The 16,634-nt window shown below is 36.4% G+C and overlaps 1 protein-coding gene across 1 annotated transcript in view; it reads right to left on the reverse strand.

The window, feature by feature from the left end:
- Positions 1 to 16,634, reverse strand: part of LOC122802367 (NACHT and WD repeat domain-containing protein 2-like) — a 309,247-nt gene that overhangs the window by 243,697 nt on the left and 48,916 nt on the right. The window contains exon 3 of the mRNA XM_044072001.1: positions 13,762 to 13,878. Within this exon, the coding sequence (XP_043927936.1) occupies positions 13,762 to 13,878 (117 nt within the window). The remainder of the gene's footprint in view (positions 1 to 13,761; positions 13,879 to 16,634) is intronic.

The raw sequence follows: 16,634 nt of genomic DNA on the forward strand, positions 1-16,634 counted from the left end.
TGACAGCAGGGAACATGGTTGAACAGCCGACGCCTGACCGAGACTTTGGGATTCTGGCCGACCGAGGGCTGCCTGCCAGCAGGGGAGAACCCTACAGTCATGACTGCAACAGTGAAACACGATGAACATCAGGAAGTCAGACAAAGTGCATCTGTCCTCCTGCAAAAGGAAGCTGAGACATCTTGCTAACATTGTACCAGCAAGTATTGAAGGCAGGAAACAACAGCTTGTACAGCAGCAAAGGCCAGACAGACATGCGCAGGCATTCTACTGTCGTACATCTATATCCTGGGAAAAGGAGTCTACCCAGCTAATAAGTTTCCTAATAATAGCACCTGTAAAGGCTGGGTAAGCACAGTAGTATGCAAGCTGAGCGACACTACCATTCCTACCCACAGGATGGGTATGCCCATCCACCCTGCCTGTGCCATCAAACACCTGGGCTGCTAACTGAAATCTGGTCACCTGGGCATAATTAGGGCTCTGTCCCTGTATGCCATCAGAGCAGGCTAATTCCTCTAGCTTTCTAAGCTACAATACACAGAGGAATAAATCAAAGGGATTGGTGATACCAGGTAGACAAGGTTTACCAGCAATCCCCTGTCAAGTTTTCTCATAACCAAATTATAAAAATTGATCAAGTCTGACACAGCTCTTTCTAGCTGTGAAAATGTTTTGGTTGTTGCCTGAAGATTGCTGTTCTGTATGAAAGTAACCATCCCTTCCATCAAAATTCTCTCTGTGACTTTGTTCACACCTGCTATTAAACTAACAGCATTGTGATTCCCTGTTCTCACTGTGACTTTGCACACCAGTACTAGTAGACTAACAGGACTATGGTTCCCTGTAATTTTCCCGATTCTCTTATCCTTTTCATATATGAGTACCACAATATATGCTCTGTGCTGTTCTCCAGTCTTTAGGCTCTTCAATAATAACCAGTGATCTATTGGGGACCTCTATCAGGGGATCTTACAAAGCACTGGCCAGATTCCTGGGGACACTGGGAAACAGCCCATCCAGTGGATATGCCTTGGCCTCCCTTACAGTAGCCAATGCCTAGCTGCTGATAAAACTCCCAAATACTTCTGCTTCAGTTTGTAAACATAAATGCCCTTGCCTGCATTAGCTGCTCCCCTGTGCATGCAGGTGGCAAGCAGAACTATAACCTCTGATTTGGAGTTGCTCACTTTCATCTTAATTTATTCACACTCAGCAGTGAACTGCTCCAGTGTATGCTGTAGACAACAGTAATTTAGACAAATACAGCAATGTCATCTAAAACAACAAAGATGTTACTCTCCCTCCCAGTTACAGACTGAATATTCTCCAAAACTTGTCTGTGCCCTGATACTCTACTTATGAAAATTACGTACAATAAGAGATAAAAGACAAAACCTTTTCGGAGTCATATGCCTACACTAAATGCATTCAACAACTTCAAGAATGCAGATACAACTTTCATTCCTTAAAGCAGAGACTTAATAGTAAGAATCAGCATCCTGAGAACCTATACTATTATAGTACCTCCCAAAAGACATTTTGGGGTACACTGACATATACTTTCTGTAATTTCACAAAAAAGGTAATGAATTGTTTTTTGTTTTCCACAGCCAGGAAGGAACTCACACTGCTACTCCTAATTCAGAGGTAAAACCATTGAAGGAAGACTTCTTTCCACTATCCTTGGTATTTGCTTTTCCATGGAAATTAAAGAATAAGATCCCCGTATAACTAGAAAACATTCTCCTGTCACCCTTTTTGAAAATGGGTGTCATTACCCCAGTATGCCACTACAAAGGTATTGTCCTAACATCCACCCAGAATTAAAATGTAGAGTTAGCCCCAAAACCCCATCAATGTCCAAGACCTTGGCCTTCAACATTTGTGGCTGAATCTGATCCACTCCAGCTGCCTTTCCATAGTAGAACTGTGTAATTGCTGCACTGATCTCACCAACTGAAAGGAAACCAGTTCCATCATCTGCTTCTTAGAGAAGTGTAAGTGTAAAAAGGACTTCTCTAAAACTTGCAGGATGGCTCCTGCAGACATGAGATCAATCCCATATCCACCCATCCCCTGGTCAGTTCTAAAAGTGAAGAGTAAAAAAAAAAAGTACATTTCTTCTGCTGGCACACCAACCAGGTGGCCAGATGCATGACACCCCCCCTCCTGCCCCAGCCAATTAGGTCCTGTTTATGTGCATTAAACCTAAACCTCCTTCCTCACAGTTTAGTAAAAAAAAAATCCTTTCTTCCTTTAAACTGTAGCAAACTGTTTGCTTGCTACAAATGTGGCAAAAAGTTGCTACAGTTTATACCTTGCCTGCACAGAGCACTACAGCATTCAGGTTTTAGTTGAAAAAGGATATTTGTTCTTTTAAACTGTTGCAAGCTGTTTGCTACAAATGTAACAGTTGCTACAATTTATAGCCTGCCTACATGAAACACTACAGTACTCAGATTTAAGTTAATAAAATACATATATTTTCTTTCATTTTTAAAGTGTAGCAAACTGCTTGCTAAAATGTAGCAAACAGTTACTACAATTTAGGCCACACAAGGAACACTAAAGCACTCAGATTTGACTGCAAATGCAATAGTAGCTTTTAAAAGCTGATATTGCACTAAAGAGTGAGCATGATGAAGGATGGCCTCCTGATCACACTGTCTAACATTTTGTGCCTGGGGCAGTTGCCCCTCTTACCCCCCAGTTATGCTACGTGCTACAGACCCTAACTCCTCAGTGAAGAGCATGTTCACCAGATTCATGAGTTCCTCATGGTGTTCTTCCCACATCTCAACAATTTTTCGCATTGACGTCAGATTTTCTCTACTCTTGCTGTGAAAAGCATGGGCAGTCTCCCATCTCTCTATTCTGAGTTACTGAGCGGTTTATTAAACCACTTTGAGGCCATCTAAAAGGCCACTTCCATGATCTTGCCAAACCCTGGGTTTTCTCTTCAATGACTGCCACAGCTTCTGCTTTCCTGGCTTGCCAGTACCGGGAGATCACCCTCTAGCACTGCACAGAAGGTCTCCTTCTTTAACCTGATATAAAAAAAAAAACACAAAATGGGCAGTTTAAAAATGGTTAAAAAAAAAATCCACTTCCTTCAAGCCCTCCTCACCCTGGAAAATATAGACATCTGTGGCTGAGACTTGGTTCAAAGCCATAGAAAGCACTCAAGCTACATAGCCTTCTATACATTTAAACCACCAACAGCATAGACCAGGGCCAAAGGTGGAGGTGTCTCAATCTATGTTAGCAACAGACATACCTCTAGGATGGTTAACAGGGTGATACCATGGAACTCATCCACATGCAAGTCACCATAGACAAGGTCCCTCACCATATCATGGCTAGCTACAAGTCATCTATTCTGCTAGAGTCTCACAACTCTTACTTAAACCTACTAGAGATGCTCACCATCCAACCAAACACCCTATTCATGGCTTATCTACTCCTGTATAGACTGGAAAACTTACAGGCACAATGCTTTGTGGACTTTATTAACACAAACACCCTGAAACAGATAATGCACACTCCAACCAGTGGTACTCACCAACATGGGAGAGCATTGCACCCCCTCCACCATTTCATCCTCATTAACTAATAAGTTAAAGTAAAGCAACTAAAACAACACACAAAATTGCTGACAAATTCCCTACAAATTGATTTAGTTGAGATATTTTAAGGAGTCATTAAAAAAGTAAATGAAAAAGTATCACTCCTACAATATACAAAAAAAATCAGTAAGTATGGGTTAAAAATATAAGTTAAAATGCTGTCTAAGCTACCCTAAAATACATTTAACTCATTCCTTTCAAAAGAACTCTGATAGTTTTCACTATAATTTCTAATGGGCGGATAACCTTGCTGATAGAATAAAATTATATCCTCACATTTCAAATAAATGGTCATATCTCTGGAACTCTAGAGGTTAGTAAAAAAAGTGTACATTTCATACGCTTCAGGCCAAACCGTTTTTTATAGTGGTAACATTCTTTAGGTTTAGATCTTAAAATGGATTTTATAAGTCACAATAAACACAGTAACTATTATGTTTGTAATATTTTGTAAACTACTTACAATATCTAAGCAACCACTCAAGTTACACACACACTGTCATCAACATTTTATTCATCCAGATGAGCGCTTTCATATGAGGCTAAGCAGTTCTTCTTATGCTACTTGGTTGTCAATATATTTAGAAAAAATATAAAAATGTATAACAATATAAATAAATATTACATGAGCAACAGTTAATATCTCTTTAAATGCACCAGACAGAGGTTAAATATCAATAAATTTATGTTTACCATTGCGTACGTTTTAAGATAAAATCTTTTAATTCTATGTAGCATGGTTTTGGAATTATTAATGCAAATATGAACAAGCAATATTTGATGTCTAGAGGTACCAGCAGGATGTTACTGCAGAAACACCCGGTGGCGTCACTTGGCTGTAATGAGTTAAAAGAGATCACTCAAATAAAAATATATCAAATGTAAAAAAATAGCAATCGCAATAAAAGTGTGTCATGGTAACTCACTGTTAAAAATATGTTACTGAAAGGACTTGAAATAAAAAAAACTATCACAATCTGTTCATGTGGGGTATGAATTAAATGAGTGACAGAATAAATAAAGCAAAATAGCACATGAATGAAAAAAAAAAACAGTTTAGAAGCACACCAGACATAATGATAAAATAAGATCATAATGGAGAAAATGTGGTCAATTACAAAAAGAGGGACATTCTCTATTTCAACTTTCTGAAACCTTTCACAGTTTACCTGTCCGCATTTTTAGAATGGGGACTAAAGATGTATATTAATTTAGTCCTGGGGGAGTTGTAGCATTTACATTAATTTGCCAGAACAACTCTTTGTACTCAAATCTGTTTTCCCACTCACCTCTCCTAAGATGTGGTGCAACTATCTGTACGGCAAATTTGAATGACCTAAAATTACTGCACCTAACAGAATGTTTATACAGTGCATAATTTAAGTTTTTCTTCTGAATATCATTGAAATGTTTGTAAATCCTTTTTTGCAAAGTCTTTTTTGTTTTCTCAATATAAAAACTAGGACAGTTTGAATAAATAGCCATGTAAATTAAACCTTTATTATTACAATTTCCATTCAACAGTTTTATACTGTTTCCGTTAAAGTTCTGCAGCTCAGTTTTGTCACCTGTCCAAATGTTGTGACATTGGTTGCAAGCATTACATTTACGCATCCCCCTGGGAGCTTGCTCACAACTATCACCTGTTGCGCATCCTTTTTCTAATGTGTGCTTCATGATGTATGTTGTTTTATAACAAAACAAAAAAAAACAACACAGGGTGTCACTGATGATATTATGGGTGCTATCATTAGCCTTAACTATCAAGCATCTGTTTTTGATAATATCCCTAACATATTATCAGAATTGTAAGGAACCACTATAGCTCTTCAAAATTCTTTTACCATTGTCTGTGTAGGCTTACTATCTGCACTTGTTGCTTCAACTTGACATAAACCCATCCCCAATAGGAGCATAAATTTGTCATTTCTTTTGTCCATAATTTCTTGTCTGACATCCAAGGCTAGTTTCCTAATACATCCTTTACTGAGAAACACTTCGTCTACTTTCTCCACCTCCACTTTTAGTAATTCATCATCCAATACCATACATAACCTATATAACATATAATATACACACACATATGTAGTCATATATATTGACCTTTAAGTATCCCTTTCTTTGTAGAAAAGGGTGTAAACTTTTAAAGTGTAAATATCCATAGCTAAAAGTTAGTTTCCTAAAAATATTAGATAAGAATTTCCATTAATCTTAAGTTTACTTTTGTCTAAATAATCCATTTTAACTGGGTCATGATGGCATGTAAATTTAAGAAAAGCTGGTGTGTTTTGGATGCAACCCATAAATTGATGTGCCTAATATACTCAGAGTGAAAAACAAATTTCCTTAATTTTTCTGAAGGCAAAGTAAATCTCATTTCTTGAAGTAATGGAATATGTGTTTTCATCCTGCAATGTTTTAAAAATTCCACTTGAATAATCTATTGAATTGTAAATTACAATGCCTCTTCATTTGTCAGGCTTCACAGTCTTCAAGGATTTATTCCTAGTTAGCAGGTTAAATATCTCAAATGCCCCCTTGGTTAAATTATGATGCTTATTCCTATCCCTGTTTGTGTCCAGTTTATAAAAATCATTGATACAAGCTATCTTGAAAGATTGTACTACAGGATGCATAATGGGGTTGAAAGTATCTTTTTTCTTAAATAAAGTTTGTTCCAAGGGCTTATTGCCGTCTTTAAACTGAATAGCTAAATCCATTTTCTTTGTAAAAAGTGTTAATTCTAAATGGCATTTACTAACTCAAACCGTCTACTAGGAATAAAAGTGATCCATTTTCCAAATAAGTAAAAATGTTCATGCATGATAACCAAGTGACTACAATTAAAGATGTTAAAACCTTTGTGCTTTACTATAAATACATCATTTTCGCTAACTAGGTCTTAACCAGTCTAATTTTTTCTAATTCAAATGACATATTACAGGTTGGCCTTATTCCTCTTCCCCTGCCTCCTCCTCTTTTTTGATGTTTTTCAGCTTTGATAAACAAAGTCTGCATTCTCTAACTGTGGATAATGTGCCTCTTCTTGCATCCCCCCTGCCACTGCAGAGTAAAGGTGGTTTGCTGCCCTCACTGACTGATGCAGTTTATGATCAGACAACATTAGTTTTCTTACTATAGATGTCATGGATCTTTTACTTGTATTCCCCCAGGATGAGGATAAAGCACTGTTTCATAAGGCTTTTCTTGATTTACAAATTTTAAACAGACTCAGTATTAAGTTAATTGTAGAATGTAAAAATATGCTGTTTCAATAAACTTTTAAGTAGTGTAAGGAAGCTGCTATGGGGGCAACCTGTGCCCCAATATTTGCAAACTTAGTTATGCGCACCTGGGAGAGGAAATTTGTTTTTGACACCAAGCACAGACAGCAGTCTCACAGGTCAAGCCAAATGCTAATGTGGCAGTCTCTGGTGTGTAATGCTTATTAGTTATGTGCTCTCCCCCAGAAATGTCCATTACTCCAAATTTGCATGGCTGAATGATTCATACAATTGTACAGTGGACTAAAACTTTATTCTAAAATAGAAAGGTGATTGACATCAAACATGGCAGTAAGTCATTTGAACCTGTGGGAGTACTTGCAGTGCAGCAGTGCAGGTATGTTCATAGAGGATGTGGGAGTTGGGGACTGTTAGTATGTGTATATGTGTGGATGTGTGTATGTATCTCTGTGAGAGCATGAATGAGGCTGCATGAATATGTCAGTGTGAGTGTGTTTGTTTTGAAACACATTTACATAATAAAGTTAATTAAACAATTAAACAATTTAAAAACACTTAGCAAGCTTAAATGAGAACTTTCCAGTTACATTCTGCATTAATGCCACCAGGGGCTAGTGTGTTATATTTTAATATAAAAAGTGTTTATACAAAAGTTTTTTCTTTAAGTCAGTACCATATTTATTAGTAGGGATTTGTTCTAAAATTGTACCTACTCTTATAGAAGAGGTAAAAGCATAAGGGATATGTTAGTACATGCTAGATTCTCTATGCCTAATATGAGTTTAAGTATTAATCCTAGTTTTGTGGGCACTCATCCTTGCGGTAGATGTATAACATGCCAATATGTGAGTAAAACATTTAAATATATTAATGGGCTACCTTTTCAGTCTAATGCCATTTTTTCATGCAATACAGAAGGCATTATATATGCACTTAAATGCCCTTGTGGTATGTTCTATATAGGTGAAAGCAAGAGGGCCTTTAAGAATAGGATTCAGAAACACATTAGGGACATTAAAAATGTAAAATTAGAGAGTCCTCTTGCTATGCATTTTAAGAGATACCATAATAGTAACCCTCTGGGTTTGTTAGTTACAATTTTAGAACATATCCCTACTAATAAATATGGTACTGACTTAAAGAAAAAAGACTTTTGTATAAAGAAACACTTTTTATATTAAAATATGGCACACTAGCCCCTGGTGCATTAATGCAGAATGCAACTGGAGAGTTCTCATTTAAGCTTGTTAAGTGTTTTTTAATTGTTTAATTGTTTAATTAACTTTATTATATAAATGTGTCTTTCAATTCTATTTTATAGTCTCCTTGGAAGGCTATTGCCGAGGTGCTAGAGGTTTGATTAAATTATTTGCGTGGTGGATCCTGGTTTTTCTGGTCATTTATTTTTTACTTGTGTTTCACTGGTCGTTTTTGAGTGTGTTTGTTTGTCTGTGTGTGTCTGCCTAGGTGGCCACACTGTGGCGGTTAGGATGGGTTGCCACCTTTTGTTATGGCCCAAACCGGACCAAAGCCACACCCCTCACACATCCATAACCCCACCCATCTCCTCCCCTCTCCCTGCCCACTTTTCATCCATTTTGTGATGCCATGGTTATGTCAAGTGAGTAGGTACACCCTCTTTTTCCATTTCCAATGCTTTTTTTCTGCCAATTTACTATGATGCTTTTCTGTAAAAAAGGATATTAAATCTATCAATTTAACAAACTCTGACAGTCTGTTTTATTTTCTGAAACAGAACACAGGAGTTTGTACAATGTTTTCTGGACTACCAGACAATCAAATTAATTTCTGGATAGCCGGGAAAATAAAACAGAAAGGTAGCAATGCTAAGATTAGGTAGGAATTTGCTAGTCTATGTATGTGTGTGATGGACTGTGTTTGTGTGTGTGTGTGTGTGTGTGTGTGTGTGTGTGTGTGTGTGTGTGTGTGTGTGTGTGTGTGTGTGTGTGCAGATGAATTGGTGAGTTTTTTTCCTGAGTGTGAGAATGAAGGGCGTTATTTGTAGATCAGTGGAGGTGGGTGAGGGTGCGTGGGAACATCTGGGAATGTGTGTGTGTGTGTGTGTGTGTGTGTGTGTGTGTGTGTGTGTGTGTGTGTGTGTGTGTGTGTGTGTGTGTGTGTGTGTGTGTGTGTGTGTGTGTGTGAGACATTATAGGTGGTACCTTTGACAGCTCTGGTATTTTTTTTTTTTTTTTGGTTCACAACATAGGTATAAGTTGATGATGAGGTCTTTCTCTTTGTAGCTATATCTGTCTCTGAATTATATTTTCTCACCATTACACTAATTGGTCAATCTGTGTTGGGTAATTAGAATGAATGATGAGGATTTTAGTGAATCCTATGAATGATATTTTCTTCCAGAAGTGTTCATTTAGATCATATAATATGACATTTACAGATGGTGGGTACAGATTAGGATGGGATGGATGTTCCACAGCTAATGAGTGGCTTATGGTAATGCCTGTATTTATGATTTTATTTATGCTGTTTCTTTATATACATGGATTTAAAGATCATGCACAAACTGACATAATTAAAGTAGCCCATCTGCTCTCAAAATTCATTTCCTCAGTAGTTGCTTACCTTGACTGTTTTTCTTGCATTTAAGGTTGCATTCTTACTTTTCTTTTTAAGATGTCTTCCACAAAATGCCCTCCATAGCCATAACATGCTCCTCCTTCATTGATGACTCTGTAGGAAGTTCTACAGACTCATACCTCTCAACTGTATAGATTTTCACAGAATGCCCAGATTTTTGCCTCATATTTCTGGTCTAATCCTCATAAAAGTTGTGTTTTTTGGCAAATTACTAGATGATCTGAGGATTTACGTCACTAAATAATGATATACATTTGGAGTTTCAGACTTTAAATCCTTCAGAAAATGTATGTTAACACAAACCCTGTTACTCTAGCAACTTTCTAAGTTTATAAGAGCAATATTTAAAATCTGTCCCTATTTTTGGGCCCTTGTCCCCCATTTTATTAGGCTTTGTCCAGATTTCTTGCACTAAGAGGTTGAGATGATGTGCTGACATCACATCAGGTCAGTAGAGTTGATTACCTAGTCAACAGTGGGAGCAAGGCATGCAGAGAGAGAGGAGATTTTCAGATCAGGGCAGTTTTACTCGTATTTTTTGTCTAATTTTAAATGTTATGGTTGGTTGGTATATTGGCTAATCTAATCTTCAAATCCCTATGCATTCTGTTTTCCTTTTATGTGCAAACAAATATGAATGCTGCTTCTAATGTCAAACAAGCACATTATATGCAGCACAAAGTCCATAACTCTTACTCGTTTCTGATTTTGCCTAATGTCACTGATTCTTAACTTTCATCTGTCCATGATTTTTTGCAGAATGCCCCTGATTTTGCCTCATATTTTTATCCTGTCCATCCTTCATAAAACTCTTGATTTTCTCATAGATCACTGAGAATTGCAGTTGGACATTAATGGTAAATATCAGTTTCATAGTTTTGTAATTCATTTTGCCAGGAAAATGCATGCCACTGCAAAACCTGTTTCATTAATAAACGGACATACTGCACTCATCCCGTGTGCAGCATTAACGTGATATTTATAATCCAGCCTACTAATGCAGAAAGTGCATGAAAGATCCTACTTTGCATCATCAAAGTGACAAGCATGATGATGGAAGACAGAAGTACTGCCCTCATAAATCCATGGAGAGCCAAAGTTTCTGATCAGGAAATAGTAAAATGAAACAACAGAACATCCAGTAAACTGGATTTGCAGAGTAGGAAGCCAACTTGTCATCCTAGAAGAAAGAGAAAGACTGCAGGTATGTGCAAAAAATGGTTGCACGTGATCTTTAAAGTTACATACATTATCTTTGTATAGTCTTAGATAGATGCAGTTACCATGAATATACATGATTATCTTTTGGTGCTATAATAAGTAGATAAGAAATGGATGTTATGTTAATGATAATAAGTGTGTTGTGTAAAGAAAGAGTGTGTCTGAGCAGGAGTATATTAATTAGTCGAGATGAAATGCATATACTGTGTACATGGCAGTTAGTGCTAGAATGAATACAAATAGAAGAACAGGAACTCTTTTATTTGGGTAAATGAGTAGAAAGTAGGAAGCATAACCATGTTGCACTGATGTGCTGGTCTGGAGTGGGTGAGGTAGTGTGGCTATGTAAGATGACCTCCCTAAGGAGAGATGGTGATTGGGGTTGCATGAGGATTAAACTGTCTATGCCTTTGTATCCTGGTAATGAGGCATTAATCCGCTTCTTGGGAGAGCTTGTTTTTGTTCCAAAAATTTTCTAACTTTATATGCACTTATCTTGCGAGCCCAAAAAGGTAAACTGTTGGCATCTGTCTTTGTAGCATCCTGCTTTGTTACCGGTTTCCCATTCTGCCATCCTAATGTTTGCACTTTGGTCTATTAATACCCCATGTATAAACCTCTTCTTGCTTCCACTGTCATGCATCCTTTAACAATAACAGGTGTTGTTCCATATTTTCAAACACTGTGTATTCTGTGTCTGTTTGAATGGCTGTCACAGCTTGTCTGCTGTCAATCTCCATGCTGTGCTGATCACATTTGCTTTGTATGACTGCTGAACCTGTTGCATGCCTGAACAATACTGGTCACTACAGCAGTGCATCCGTGCTGCAGGTTTTGTTTCAATGTTACAGAAGTATGGCCAGGGGTGGACCATGGTACTGGCTGCTAGGCTGCACCCCCTCCCCCCATGAAAGCAAAACTGTCAGGATATTTATTTATTTATTTATTTTATTTAAAAATAGTCAGCTTTTCCAGAGTTGAGATTTCTGTTAAAAACATTGGCTTATTCTGCTGAGACGATATCTAAAAGATCCCACCTTTAGACCTACTTTAGACCTACTCCAAATGGAGAATATGGTGTTTATACTTTATTACAGGTTGTTCTCCATTTTAAGAGCAGGAGACAGTTCATTTCACATGGTGTGCAACCATTTCTAATTGTTTCCAATGACTGAGGAAGCAACTAAAAGACATGAATTCTTAGGAATAAACACAGGAGTTTTTTTTTTTAATTATTTTTAATTTATTTATGAGTGTCACTGCCATCCAGTCCATAGGATATATATATATATATATATATATATATATATATATATATATATATATGTGTGTGTGTGTGTGTGTGTGTGTGTGATAGTGTGTCTGTGTGCAGGCAGGGCCATATTAAGATGGTTGCTAATGGAGTTGAGGCTCCAGGCCCATGATCTGAAACATGCCCTTGTGTACCACTTTTCTTTTAATTCTCTGCATTCTGCATTAATTTTCTAGAAACATAAAGACTTTTCATGATCTTGTTAAACAAAATCAATGCATTGCAGTACTACCAATTAAGAATTTCACTACTTCTGTTGCACATTACTAAAACTGCCAAAGTTATTCATTTTTAAAGTGAAATGCCACTTTAGAAAAGCTTACTGCTGAATTGGCCGTTTCCATGATTCAGCCACAGAAAAGCAATAGTGCTGGAGCAGCACTGCAAGTACTGCCAAAAGGTCTGGTGCTCTTTTTGGCAAATAATTCCTGCTTGCAGTTTACTAGTGTAAGCAAATTGCCCATGTTACTAACTTTCTTTGTCAAAAGCCACAGTGTTGACCCTGGGTGGTTTGCACTTCCGTTTTAATGACAGACTTACACTTATTAGAAGAGTTAAATAACAAGAGGTTACTGAAAACTCTGTATCCTACATTTTCATGCATATTACCTGCTCTGATTTTTGCCTCATGTTTTTGTCCTGTCCCTTGTATTTTTTTAATGTTCTGGTAAATAAACAAGTATTACCTCCAGTTAGGGATACCAGGCTGTGCAGTTTCAGAGTTTGTCTTATTCAGAACATGTATGACAATGCAAAACCTGTTGTTCTGTTAACTTTTTCAGTGACATAGAGTAATGTTTTAAACTTGTCCTTGATTTTGGGCCTTTGCCCCCCCACACACACACATTGTTTTTGTATTTGTCCAAAATTCTTCATCAAATAAGTTGACAGTTAAAGGACAGTTGATTAATATTTTTTGAGGAAAGCTAGTAGGACAGTTGATATGATGACAGTCATTTTAATTACAGGCTTCTTTTACTTCAGAATATATATATTACTTCACATTCTGTTATTCCGTGTTCTTTCTAAATTAATAATGAAAACCTTTAAAAGTATCCATGATTTGAGGTCTTTCATTCTGATAATAGTTTGCCTCAGCCCCCCTGACTATGGAGATAGCAGACTGAGGCTATGATGACCTTCTTGGGCAAAATTAGCATTCTGTAACTTAAAGCAGCAGTTCATACAGTTTTGAATTCTGTGCTGCAGTACAATTTTTATATGGGAGCCTGTTAATCATGTAAGAACTATAAATGTTTTAGGAAATATTTAAAACTTAAACTATTCCCAGGATTTCATGTATCCTCGCAAGCATTTGTTTTTTATGTATCCTCACAAGCATTTTTTTTCAGTTTATTGTGAACTACCATTTTGTCAGTTTTGAACATTAAGCCTGTCACACAAGTTACTTCTTCCTCGTGCACCTCCTGATGTTAACGATTATGGAGCTACCAAGTCTCTGGCCTGCAGAATGATGCTGCACCATCATCCTTAATTTCCCCACTAGCCCTAGATCCTAGATTAGGGTCAGTTTAAGCCTGGGGGGGCTAAGGTAGAGTTGATAAACCCTGGAAACAAGGAGACGAGCTGGAGGGAACTGATTATCAGCAGCAGGGAAGTAGAAATATAGTAAAAGGTCAGAGCCAGAGAGGCAGAAGTAGAAGAAGCAAGTTATCACGGAAATCTAGGAAGAGCCATAGCCAGTGAATAAGTAGTAATATTCAAATTAACTTACCACAAAGCAAGGGCCAGCAGAAGATTGCAGACATTCTTCTAGAAGCTTCAGACGGAACTGTCTAAGCTGAGTATCATTGAAATCATCAGGATCAATGCCATCATAACCATCAAAAACCTGAAAATAAGCAAATATAACAAGCAGTAAGACAACGTAAGCCTAGTGTGTAATAGGCCTGCGGTTTAGAGTAGTTTCTTTTCTAGAAGAATATAAATGCTCTTAAGTAAGTTAAAATTTACTTCATGAATCTTCAAAGGCAATATACAGAATGAAAAAGTAACAAAGATAACAAAATTAAAATTTTCAGCCCTATCCATTCAACCACCAATGGATCCCCATGTTGAAATATGTCTTTTCTTTTCTTTTTCTACATAACTAGCCTGATAAAGCACCTTTATGTTTCACTTTGCCTAAGTTATTGTACTGCGCTATTGTGATATTTAGGGCATGCAGAGGAAATATCTATCTATATATCGATATATATATATATATATATATATATATATATATATATATATATATATATATATATATACACACACACACACACACACACATATATATATATATATATATATATATATATATATATATATGTGTGTGTGTGTGTCTGTCTGTCTGTGTGTATGGGTCTACTTCTAAATTTAAAAGTTTCAAAATTTAGAATTTCTTATGGTCGAGACCATAAGATCAACGTTTTGAAACTTTGAAATATAAATAAAAAAATAAAAACAAAAAATTTCACAAACAATAAAATACAGAAATGCAGGCGATAACAGAATAGTTCAGACTAATTACATAGAAAAAATGTGCATATACATTCCATTGAACAAGCACTGTGCAATGCACAATCAAGCTGACTGTAATGTACTATACAGTGGATATAAAAAGTTTATACACCCCTGTTAAAATGCCAGGTTTTTGTGATAAAAAAGCAAGACCACAGTAAATTGTTTCAGAACTTTTCCCACCTTTAATGTGACCTATAACCTGTACAATGCAATTGAAAAACAAACAAATCTGTTAGGGGGAAAATATAAAAAATAAAAAAATGTGCAATACACTGGTTGCATAAGTGTGCACACCCTTAAACTAATACTTTGTTGTGTGTGCACACCCTTAAACTAATAATTTGTTGAAGCGCCTTTTGGTTTAATTACAACATTCAGTCTTCTTGGGTAGGTTTGGGTAGGAGTCTATCAGCATGGCACATCTTAACTTGGCAATATTTGCTCACTCTTCCTTGCAAAAGCACTCCACCTGTAGCTGTGACATTTCATAACTCATTTCTCTTTAAATTTACCCTCCATCTTGTCAGATTATTTATCACCGTGTAGTTTTAGTGCATGCTTTTTATTACAGATTAGCCAATAAATAAGTAAATTACAAAAACAAAAATCTCTCATAGAACATTGACTTTTTTAAATGTATTTGACACTTTCATCCTCACAGCCGTCTTCAGAATAAAAACAATAATTTCTAAACCTGCCTTGTAAATAAATCCAGTACTTATCTCATGGATTCTAAAATGAAACTCCGATTTCCAAAATTCCAAGGACTGGAAATGGTGTAAAATAATGCCTGAAGCACAAAAGGGCAAAAAAATTAACTTTAAGGGTTTTGTGCAAGGATGCAAGCCCCCCACTGCCCTGAATTTATATATACCAAATGAATGGTTGCACCAACACGAAGAAAGGGCACTTCTCCAAAAAAGAAGTATATAAATTGCACAGACAAAATTACAAGGCTAGGAACCAGGAAAAGCACAGTCTGCTGTATCAATGTGTTAGGTTAGGGTTTGACAGGCCAAATAACTTTCCTGCAAATGGTAATCGGGGATCTAACTTTGAAAAATCAATGATCCTATGATACAATTATAATGTAATTGCAGTGAAAGACATTGTAAAACAGAAATGGGACATACTTACGATCAATGAAAGTATGTTTAACAATCTGGAGAAAGGCTATTATTTGTCTATAAAAGAGGGCATAATATAAAGAACAAGTTAGAGGCTAGTTCTAAGGCTACCACACAGGCCAGAATCCAGGCTACTAAAATTGTGAAAGATGTAGCCAGTGCCCCTATATTCCTGAAGGTTCATCTATTTTGGTGAGGAACATCCAGAAACCCATCACCCTCACACATTCAGGTAACTATGAGTCTAAAGGATTAATCTATATAAACTATTTGTGGGTTGTATCAGCCTTTCTGTGTATGGAAGACTCAGAAGATGTTAAGAAAATGGGTTTATGAACACGTTTATGATATAAACGGGGAAAAAACGCCAACGGTGCCGTCTATAAGCATTCATTAAAATGTGGACTTAAATGTAAATGTTATTTTACTATTTTGTAATGGATGCCTTTTGACCCTAGGAGAAGCCAATGGGAAATGAAAATAGAATTTAAAGAGCTTACATGGCAATTAAAACTCAACCCATCCCAGAGCCCAGGACTCATTGAACATATGTCTAATTCTATTGTGTTAAAATTTCTGGCATAAAAGTTATAAGGAATAATTACTGTGTGATGAATCTATTATATGTTTATTAAATGTTCTTTATTTATATATATTTCCTCATTTAATAAGATTCCATATTTGTAGTAAATTTTCATTATTTTGGTCAGGATCAAATTAATGTGTCTTGGGACTTTAGTTATTGGTGTATCATGTTTGTTTCATGCACATTACCACACTTTTTAAACATCATGTTTTTAAATAGTGTTGTGTTTGTTAAGTACACTGTCATTGACCATGTGACATCTTCAGTATCTTTAAGGGATGACTGATTACTAGCAGGCTTTTGTTCTGAAGAAGTCTTGTAGTAGATCGAAAGAGTTTAACAATAAATTCTTTAAATAGGAGAACTTGT

The sequence above is a fragment of the Protopterus annectens genome, chromosome 5.part0 (assembly GCF_019279795.1).
Source record: "Protopterus annectens isolate FY-2018-M chromosome 5.part0, PAN1.0, whole genome shotgun sequence".
Taxonomy (NCBI): domain Eukaryota; kingdom Metazoa; phylum Chordata; order Ceratodontiformes; family Protopteridae; genus Protopterus; species Protopterus annectens.